Source organism: Rhagoletis zephyria, unplaced genomic scaffold (assembly GCF_001687245.7).
Source record: "Rhagoletis zephyria isolate East Lansing unplaced genomic scaffold, Rhagoletis_zephyria_1.1 Rzeph_scaffold_03528, whole genome shotgun sequence".
Taxonomy (NCBI): Eukaryota; Metazoa; Arthropoda; class Insecta; order Diptera; family Tephritidae; genus Rhagoletis; species Rhagoletis zephyria.
The window spans coordinates 29,785-40,762 of record NW_016160611.1 but is presented as its reverse complement, the minus strand read 5'-3'; the positions used below and the strand labels follow the sequence as shown (position 1 = coordinate 40,762).

General features: G+C 40.3%; 1 protein-coding gene across 3 annotated transcripts in view; it reads left to right on the top strand.

The window, feature by feature from the left end:
• The window catches only part of Ide (Insulin degrading metalloproteinase), a 24,913-nt gene that overhangs the window by 947 nt on the left and 12,988 nt on the right, over window positions 1-10,978 (top strand). Inside the window, exons 4-16 of one of the 3 annotated variants that reach the window (XM_017624204.1) lie at window positions 40-310; window positions 380-485; window positions 572-694; window positions 758-960; window positions 1,023-1,108; window positions 1,172-1,286; window positions 1,346-1,483; window positions 2,526-2,732; window positions 2,792-3,046; window positions 3,749-3,844; window positions 3,917-4,148; window positions 4,217-4,423; window positions 4,495-4,652. In XM_017624204.1, coding sequence (XP_017479693.1) covers window positions 40-310; window positions 380-485; window positions 572-694; window positions 758-960; window positions 1,023-1,108; window positions 1,172-1,286; window positions 1,346-1,483; window positions 2,526-2,732; window positions 2,792-3,046; window positions 3,749-3,844; window positions 3,917-4,148; window positions 4,217-4,423; window positions 4,495-4,652 — 2,197 coding nt within the window. Of the gene's footprint in view, window positions 1-39; window positions 311-379; window positions 486-571; window positions 695-757; window positions 961-1,022; window positions 1,109-1,171; window positions 1,287-1,345; window positions 1,484-2,525; window positions 2,733-2,791; window positions 3,047-3,088; window positions 3,163-3,222; window positions 3,430-3,493; window positions 3,845-3,916; window positions 4,149-4,216; window positions 4,424-4,494; window positions 4,653-10,978 lie in introns of all 3 variants that reach the window. The other 2 variants (XM_017624203.1, XM_017624205.1) reach the window with 2 other exon arrangements.

Here is a 10,978-nt window from a genome sequence, read left to right as displayed (position 1 = left end):
TATATTTAGTTTAGAAATCTACAAAAACTATTTATGCAGGCATATGTCCGATCCCGATGAATTACCTGGCTTGGCGCATTTTCTCGAACACATGCTCTTCTTGGGCACCGAAAAGTATCCACATGAGAATGGCTATACCACTTATCTATCGCAGAGTGGCGGCGGCAGCAATGCGGCTACATATCCGTTAATGACTAAGTATCATTTTCATGTCGCGCCCGATAAGTTGGATGGCGCATTAGATCGTTTTGCCCAATTCTTTATAGCGCCTTTGTTTACGGCCAGCGCCACGGAACGCGAAATAAATGCGGTAAAGTGTTTGCTCTTCTAGGAAGAGATGAAGTTTATGCTTAAACGTTTGCTTTTTTTCATTTTCAAGGTTAATTCGGAACACGAAAAGAATCTGCCTAGCGATATATGGCGCGTAAAGCAAGTGCATAAGCATTTGGCGAAGCCCGATCATCCCTATTGCAAATTTGGAAGTGGTAAGTTAGTGTATTATTGTTTAATAGTATGCAACTTTCAAGCTTTATTTAAAAAAGTGATATGAAACATTCATCAAATTTTACAGGCAATAAGGTTACACTTCATGACATACCCAAATCGAAGAATATCGATGTGCGCGAAGAGCTATTGAAATTTCACAAAAAATGGTATTCTTCCAATATCATGAGCTTGGCAGTGCTAGGCAAAGGTATGTAAATATATTAAACTATATCTTAGATTACTATAACCAAGCTTTTGAATTTCTCTACAGAGTCACTAAACGATCTCGAAGACATGGTCATTGAAAAGTTCTCGACTATTGAGAATAAAAATGTAGAAATACCAACTTTTCCGCCTGAACCATTCGCTGAGGATAAATATGCGCAGAAAACTTACATTGTGCCAATAAAAGATTTGCGTTCGTTAACAATCAGTTTCACGACAGCCGACCTAACAGAGTTCTATAAATCAGCGGTTAGTACGAACTACAGACAAGTTGGATTTCAATAAATTTTAAACTTTTCATAAAATTTTAGCCTGACAGCTATCTTTCGCATTTACTCGGTCATGAAGGTAAAGGCAGCATTCTATCTGAGTTACGCAATCTTGGTTGGTGTAATGAGTAAGTGTAATGCTTGAAATGAAATTGAAAATTATTTATTCTCATAATTTTTTAAACTCACAGCCTCATGGCCGGCCATCAGAATACACTGAACGGTTTTGGCTTCTTCGAAATCGTGGTCGACTTAACGCAGGAGGGCATGGAGCACGTTGACGATATAGTGAATATTATTTTTCAAGTGCGTACAGCATTATAGTACTCATGATTTGTTCTTAAATAAATATTTTTTTTTTTCAGTATCTAACCATGCTGCGCAAAGAGGGTCCGAAGAAGTGGATTTTCGATGAATATGTAAACATAAATGAAATACGCTTCCGCTTCAAGGACAAAGAGCAGCCAGAGAATATGGTCACGCATGCGGTTTCAGCAATGCAGGTGTGTANAAAAAAGTGATATGAAACATTGATCAAATTTTACAGGCAATAAGGTTACACTTCATGACATACCCAAATCGAAGAATATCGATGTGCGCGAAGAGCTATTGAAATTTCACCAAAAATGGTATTCTTCCAATATCATGAGCTTGGCAGTGCTAGGCAAAGGTATGTAAATATATTAAACTATATCTTAGATTACTATAACCAAGCTTTTGAATTTCTCTACAGAGTCACTAAATGATCTCGAAGACATGGTCATTGAAAAGTTCTCGACTATTGAGAATAAAAATGTAGAAATACCAACTTTTCCGCCCGAACCATTCGCTGAGGATAAATATGCGCAGAAAACTTACATTGTGCCAATAAAAGATTTGCGTTCGTTAACAATCAGTTTCACGACAGCCGACCTAACAGAGTTCTATAAATCAGCGGTTAGTACGAACTACAGACAAGTTGGATTTCAATAAATTTTTAAACTTTTCATAAAATTTTAGCCAGACAGCTATCTTTCGCATTTACTCGGTCATGAAGGTAAAGGCAGCATTCTATCTGAGTTACGCAATCTTGGTTGGTGTAATGAGTAAGTGTAATGCATGAAATGAAATTGAAAAATATTTATTCTCATAATTTTTTTAAACTCACAGCCTCATGGCCGGCCATCAGAATACCCTGAACGGTTTTGGCTTCTTCGAAATCGTGGTCGACTTAACGCAGGAGGGCATGGAGCACGTTGACGATATAGTGAACATTATTTTTCAAGTGCGTAAAGCATTATAGTACTCATGATTTGTTCTTAAATAAATTTATTTTTTTTTTCAGTATCTAACCATGCTGCGCAAAGAGGGTCCGAAGAAGTGGATTTTCGATGAATATGTAAACATAAATGAAATACGCTTCCGCTTTAAGGACAAAGAGCAGCCAGAGAATATGGTCACGCATGCGGTTTCAGCAATGCAGGTGTGTAAATGTATCACATTATAAAAAATTTACTTTTACTAATAATTATCGTAAACAAACGTATTAAAAATAATAACATATAGATTTATCCACTCGAAGAAGTGCTAACCGCACCCTACCTAAGCAATGAATGGCGTCCAGATCTGATTACCAAGCTTCTAGAAGAGCTGGTGCCAGAGAAATGTCGCATTGTGCTTATTGGTCAGAGCTATGAGCCGCTATGTATTGAAAGCGAACCATATTACAAAACTAAATATGGTACAAGCAAAATTGAAGCCGACACACTGAGGGTATGTAAACGAAAGATGAAAAAAAAATAATTTGCTAAACTTCTATGTTTCTATTTCAGCGCTGGGAAAGTTGTGGCCTCAACAAAAACGTTGCACTCCCTCTACCAAATGCTTTTATACCGGTTAATTTTGATTTAGCACCAGAGGATGCAGACCTGTCAAAGCATCCTAGCATTATAAAAGATACACCAATTTTACGCGTTTGGCATAAGCAGGATGACCACTTCCAGAAGCCAAAGGCATGCATGACATTTGATATGTCCAATCCAATCGCCTATCTCGATCCCCTCAATTGCAATCTGAATCAGCTAATGGTTTCACTACTCANTGGATTTTCGATGAATATGTAAACATAAATGAAATACGCTTCCGCTTCAAGGACAAAGAGCAGCCAGAGAATATGGTCACGCATGCGGTTTCAGCAATGCAGGTGTGTAAATGTTACACATTATAAAACCATAAACAAACTATTAAAATTAATAACATATAGATTTATCCACTCGAAGAAGTGCTAACCGCACCCTACCTAAGCAATGAATGGCGTCCAGATCTGATTACCAAGCTTCTAGAAGAGCTGGTGCCAGAGAAATGTCGCATTGTGCTTATTGGTCAGAGCTATGAGCCGCTATGTATTGAAAGCGAACCATATTACAAAACTAAATATGGTACAAGCAAAATTGAAGCCGACACACTGAGGGTATGTAAACGAAAAATGAAAAAAAATTAAATAAATTTGCTAAATTTCTATGTTTCTACTTCAGCGCTGGGAAAGCTGTGGCCTCAACAAAAACGTTGCACTCCCTCTACCAAATGCTTTTATACCAGTTAATTTTGATTTGGCACCAGAGGATGCAGATCTGTCAAAGCATCCTAGCATTATAAAAGATACACCAATTTTACGCGTTTGGCATAAGCAGGATGACCACTTCCAGAAGCCAAAGGCATGCATGACATTTGATATGTCCAATCCAATCGCCTATCTCGATCCCCTCAATTGCAATCTGAATCAGCTAATGGTTTCACTACTCAAAGATCAATTGAATGAGTACTTGTATGATGCAGCGTTGGCGGGGTTGAAACTGCAAGTGAACACAAAATCATCTGGCATTGAGGTGTGTATACAAATACACTTAACATTTGCAATGACTAATGTTAAGCTACTAATTTCTTATTTTGTATGACAGTTTTCTATACGAGGCTATAACGACAAGCAGTTAGTGCTATTAGAAAAAGTATTGGATCATTTATTCGATTTCAAGATCGAGCGCAAGCGTTTCGAAATACTACGCGAGGAATTTATGCGTTCGCTAAAGAATTTCAAGGCCGAACAACCTTACCAGCATTCAATTTATTACTTGGCTTTAATACTCACAGAGAATGCGTGGGCCAATAGCGAGTTGCTGGATGCGATGTCGTGTAGGTTATTATGTTGAAGGGTTTATTTGATATTCTAATTATTTCGTGTATTTTTATTTTACATGCAGTGGTCACCTATGAGCGTGTAGTAGACTTTGCGCGCAACTTTTTCCAACGCTTGCACACTGAGTGTTTCATTTATGGAAATGTAACCAAGGCGCAAGCATTAGATGTTGCTGAGCGTGTTAATAAGCGTTTGGAGGCAACAAATTCAACAGTTTTACCACTTTTGGCACGCCAAATGCTCAAGAAGCGAGAGTACAAATTGTGTAGCGGTAAGTTGCATAGCTAATGATTTGTTTACCCCGTTTTGTATGTTGGAAATGTGTTTTATTTTCCTACATAGGCGACAGTTATTTGTTCGAAAACGAGAATAACTATCACAAAAGTTCTTGCTCTCAATTGTATTTTCAATATGGGCCACAAACAGATCGTTCGAATATTATGTTGAATTTGATTGCGCAAGTTTTATCGGAACCCTGCTATGATGTGCTGCGCACAAAGGTGAGTGAACTCAATGTACTGGTAGTCTATGTGAGGGGCACCGTATTTGCGCATATGCAAACTGTGCATTTAGACATTATTTTGAATTATTATGCATTATTTCGGTTTTTGTTATATGCATCTTTTCGGTTTTCAACCGAATCCTTAAGAGCGGCCGAAGACCGTTTACGCAAAAAGAAGTTTTGCGCAAAAATACTACCGCCCCCCTTTTTCAGGCAACATAGAAAGGAGAATTCTACTTCGTAAGCGTTATAATCCTTAAGCGCGGCCGAAGGCTCCCTACTACGAAAGAAGTTCTGCACAAAAATACTTCCGCCCCTCTTTTCCGGTAACACAAAAAGGAAAATTCTACTTACTTAGGGTTATAATCTCTAAGCGCAGCCGAAGGCCGCCTACGCAGAAAGAAGTTCATTTTCATGTATGCATTGTTTCGGTTTTTGTCATATGCATTATATCGGTTTTGAGTCGAAACTGTGCATCTATGCATTACTTCGGTTTTGTTCATATGCATTATTTCGTATGCACAATTTCAGGATGCCTCTACATATGTAAAATTTAGATTGGGTTTTGAAAAATTTTTAATGCCTTTTAAATTACTGCTCTAAACTGATAACAAATTTACTGCCAGAGAGTTGGCAGATTGGGCAGTTACAGTACCTTACAACTGATGTGGGTCCCGGGCCACAAAGGCATACAGGGAAACGAGGAGGCTGACAGACTAGCAAAAGAGGCCGCAGCCACTCGACCCATAGGCCCTGAACCCTTCCTTGCAGTGGGGCCTCATATAATCAAGGAGGAGTTAAGAGCAGAAGAGCGAAGGTTAAGAAGAGCACACTGGGAGAACACGCCTGGGCTAAGGCAGGCGAAAGAACTTCTTGGAGGATATAATCCCAAAAGATCTAGGGAACTTATAACCCTTAAAAAGACTAACCTGAGATTCTTGACAGGAATGCTAACGGGGCACTGCAGACTGCGGCCCATATGCATAACCTGGGGATCAGTGCGAACGATCTATGTCGGTACTGCGACATGACACCAGAAACCCCGCGGCATATCCTATTTGAGTGCGATGCGGTTGCGAGAAGAAGACTAACACACCTGGGAAGGATGTGGCCAGAGGTTACGCATATACACTCTCTACCTCCCTCGAAACTGCTCGGATTCATCAGAGCATTGGGACTGGACGATGTGTTATGATGAGCTCCGAGGGCACAATAGACCTAAGGTCGCAGTGCACAGCCTCTAACATTCTATCTATCTACAGTACCTAATTCTTTCTCACTCAAAGTATGTATGTTTGAGTGTGAAGCTATGGTTGCTCTCTTTGGACTCCAATAACCTTCTTTGAACCTTCTAATAATATTATATACCCTGAATTGTTGCAATAACAACAACAAACACGTCAAACAAAACAAACTACATTTTTAATGCTCTTTTATATATTTACCCGTTACATAAGTATTGGTGTATTGCTTTATTTTTTGCCTTGGTTTTGTCCTCCCTGACCGCCCGAAGGTGGTCCCCTACCAGGCCCCGTACCAGCCATGCCCGAGTTCGATGATGCTTGTCCATTTGAACTGGATTGGTCATTACCGCTAGTTTGAGCATTACCAAAGGCCTGAAATTATATAGAAAATAGATTTCGTTTAATAGTAGCAGTTAAGATAGTGAAGGGAAGAAACATTTGGGCCTACATGCAGAACATCCAAGATTAAATATACGGGTTATTTATTACCTCAGAGTGAAATTATATAAAATAAAATTTGTAATACAATGGAAAACTAGACTCGCTATAACTGTATCGGCACAGCGTCACCTATTAACGATAGAAAAGATNGGCCCGTTACATAAGTATTGGTGTATTGCTTTATTTTTTGCCTTGGTTTTGGCCTCCCTGACCGCCCGAAGGTGGTCCCCTGCCACGTTCCGTACCAGCCATGCCCGAGTTCGATGATGCTTGTCCATTTGAACTAGATTGGTCATTGCCGCTAGTTTGAGCATTACCAAAGGACTGAAATTATATAGAAAATAGATTTGGTTTAATAGTAGCAATTAAAATAGTGAAGGGAAGAAACATTTGGGCCTACATGCAGAACATCCAAGATTAAATATACGGGTTATTACCTCAGAGTGAAATTATATTAAATAAAATTTGAAATACAATGGAAAACTAGACTCGCTATAACTGTATCGGCACAGCGTCACCTATTAACGATAGAAAAGATTCGGCACTTTATAGGATAAAAACACAGTTTTTTTTATTTTGCACACATCGAACACATACTATTTATGTTTTACATACATACAAAAGTATGAGCCTCAAATTTGGTAATTTATAAACTTCCTCTCTTTCTTCAGTAGTACGCTCTGAGTATACAATAATTTCTTTACCTTTAGTACCACCAAAGCCAAAAGCTTTGGATTGATACGTTAGCGTTGTTTTTTTTTTTAATTTCTCGGCAATTGTTTAAAGACAGAGCTGGCCACTTCTGATGATTGCCTGCTATCTTCGATCGTTTCTAGTACACTTGAGAATGTTGAGCGTAGCAATTTTACACTGGTCCTCTGTAAAATCAATGTTCTGTTCTTTATCCTGGATCTGTTGGAAACTATGAAATGTGCCAGTTGAAGTGCTCTTAGTAATCTTAAACACCCTAAGCACAAGCAGCATGAGTTATTGTAGTTCTGAAAACCGGACAGCAACATTCGACCCACAGCTTTTCAAGTAGTCTAAAAGCATATTTCTGAATCTGGTTGCGGTTTACTAGTCATCTGTCGATTTGGCAGACCAAAATTCAATCAAGGAAATAATCTTTAATTTAGTTGTTTCAATGGAAGCATTGCAGTGATATTGATTTTCAAAATAATATCGCAAATTTGCGTTACGTTCCCACGACAGTCGGGTCCTCGCCACCGGAACGACCCAATGACTAACGTACCAGCTTACCCCCAACAATTTTGGGTAATAATATTTTTCAGAAAACTCCAAATTTTTTTAAAAACCGAAAACAAATCGCTTGTAAATTTCAATAGTAACATATATGATTTATTGCAAAGAAATTCGGATAATGCTTCTCTTGTTTAATTTTTTTTATCTCCGAAATGTTAATTACAAGTCTTTATTCCTTGGTTTACTTTTCTAACTTGTGGTGCTGTTGCTCATGCTAGGTCCCATCCCACCCATACCAGGTTCCATGCTAGATCCTACCCCACCTCCAGTACCCGTACTAGGTCCCATGCTGGTTCCTATCCCGTTTCCTGTACCCATTCCAAGTCCTATACCACCCATACCAGGACCCAATCCACCCATACCAGGACCCAATCCACCCATACCAGGACCCAATCCACCCATGCCTGGACCCATTCCACCCATGCCTGGACCCATTCCACCCATGCCTGCACCCATTCCACCCATGCCTGGACCCATTCCGCCCATGCCAGGACCCATTCCACCCATGCCAGGACCCATTCCACCCATGCCTGGACCCATTCCAACCATGCCAGGACCCATTCCTGGACCCATTCCACCCGTTCCACCCATGCCAGGACCCATTCCACCCATGCCAGGTCCTATTCCACCACCCATTCCACCCATGCCAGCACCCATTCCACCCATCATTCCGGATCCCATACTTTCCATGCCAGGACCCATTCCACCACCCATCATTCCGTATCCCATACTTTCTATGCTTGGCCCTCTTCCACCCATCTCGCCGCACATTCCAGAATTTCCAGCAGAAGTTGATTGCCCTTGTCCTCCGAAAGCCGTTGGCCCTTGACCACTTGAACCTGATGGTCCTTGTCCACTTGAACCTGATTGTCCTTGTCCACCGACACCCGGTGGCCCTTGTCCACCTGGACCTAATTGTCCTTGTCCACTGTCAGTATTGTTAACCTGTGTCTTTACCAAGCGCTGCAATGATATGTTTTATTGATTTTCAGGTTTCAACGATAGCAATTTGGCGATAGGAACTTTCAATAAATATGGCAGTTGTCGTAGTACACATTAACATTTTTTTTTTGTAATATGCGTAAATACCCATTCAACTTACCAACATCAATGCCAATGCAAAGAATATCAAAGAAGTGAACGTTAATATGCGCATTTTTACGAATTTGCCAAACTTTATTGCTCTGCAGCTGAAACAAAGTACTTGCCAATTCGGCAATCCAACGCACTTTATATAGTCCTGCTTATGTAGGTCTGTATGCATGGCTCGCGAACGCTTAATGTGAAGTCAACTGTGTAGTTTTTCTATAGCAAACATTTCTTGAAAAAAGTTAAAAGTTTTAGCAAATTAAATAATTTTATTCATTATCGAATTAACGGCATTATTTAGCCAATTTTACTTCGAAGGCTTTTTGTGTATGTATATCGCTAGCTTAGAGTGAAAAGTTGCTAAATTCATTTTTTATGAAAACTCATATTTTGAAGCCGGAGGCTAGAGAAATTAAAAATTCATTGCTTCGAAAAGGATAAAGGTACTTGTTTTATTTATTCTCGTTTATATTTAATGAAAGTCCAAAAGAGGGACCCAAAATCCGATATGGCGAAAATAGTACGAAATGTTTTAATAAAGATCGAATCTTTCTGAATCATATGGAATTTTGCCTGCTGTCTTGTTCAAAGTTTTGCGAAACACTCTCCTGCGAATTTTTTAAAATTGGACTTAGCAACTTTTCACTCTAAGCTATCCATATGGATATTTCTAGGTCGGTTTTTGTTAAAATTTTATTTTTAGGCTTCCTGTAGAAATTGTGAAAATGTGAAACTACAATTTTGAAAGCAATTACATAATTTAGTTATTATGCAGACTGTTGTTTACACATACATATGTGCATACCTATGCATATTCTAATTATAACAGGAAGCACGGGAATGCAATCATCTAACAAATTGCTTTGAAGTGCGGAATATAAATTTTGAATGGTCATTCTTATGGGTATGTAATTATGGTGGCACGGTATGTAAGTCTAACCAATTCGGACTTGTAAATTCCCCGTTAGTGCACTCTAGAGCAGTGATTTCCAAAGTGGTCCAGGTGGACCCCCAGCGGTCCACGGGAGGCTCGACGAGGCATTCCCAAGACAGGCGGTTCTACGTACCGGAATGACTCGGGTTTTACCCGACCAAGGGCTGTTGTTTCGGCGATCTAACCCCGTTAAGGTCGGCGAAGTATCTCAGAAGTTGTTCGTCCATAGGGCAACATTTGCTACGTATTCTTCTGCTTAGGGCTGGCATCGAGTCAAACCTAGGCCAGAAGCCTACATCTNTGAATTTTTTAAAATTAGACTTAGCAACTTTTCACTCTAAGCTGTCCATATGGATATTTCTAGGTCGGTTTTTGTTAAAATTTTATTTTTACGCTTCCTGTAGAAGTTGTGAAAATGTGAAACTACAATTTTGAAAGCAATTACATAATTTAGTTATTATGCAGACTGTTGTTTACACATACATATGTGCATACCTATGCATATTCTAATTATAACAGGAAGCATGGGAATGCAATCAACTAACAAATTGCTTTGAAGTGCGGAATATAAATTTTGAATGGTCATTCTTATGGGTATGTAATTATGGTGGCACGGTATGTAAGTCTAACCAATTCGGACTTGTAAATTCCCCGTTAGTGCACTCTAGAGCAGTGATTTCCAAAGTGGTCCAGGTGGACCCCCAGCGGTCCACGGGAGGCTCGACGGGGCATTCCCAAGACAGCCGGTTCTACGTACCGGAATGACTCGGGTTTTACCCGACCAATGGCTGTTGTTTCGGCGATCTAACCCCGTTAAGGTCGGCGAAGTATCTCAGAAGTTGTTCGTCCATAGGGCAACATTTGCTACGTATTCTTCTGCTTAGGGCTGGCATCGAGTCAAACCTAGGCCAGAAGCCTACATCTGCTGTGTATGCCAGGGACGACTACACCACAACTCCACCTCAGTCAAGTGCAATGCTTGCGAAGGGTGGAGTCACCTCAGAGTCTGTTCAGGATTACGGACACATCGGCAGTGGACCACATCGTTTGTGGCCCCCCGCTGCTCAAACAGGGCAGCCTCCACGGCTAACCCTAGTCCACCTGAGCAGCTCAACACAGACACCACAGCACCACAACATAACAACACAATAGACCACACCACCCACACGCCGCCGCCAAAAACTCCTGGTTCCTCCTACAATTTGCACGGTATGTCAAACCAGGATATTCCGTAATGTGACATCAGTCAAGTNCACCACACCACCCACACGCCGCCGCCAACAACTCCTTGTTCCTCCTACAACTTGCACGGTATGTCAAACCAGGATATTCCGTAATGTGACATCAGTCAAG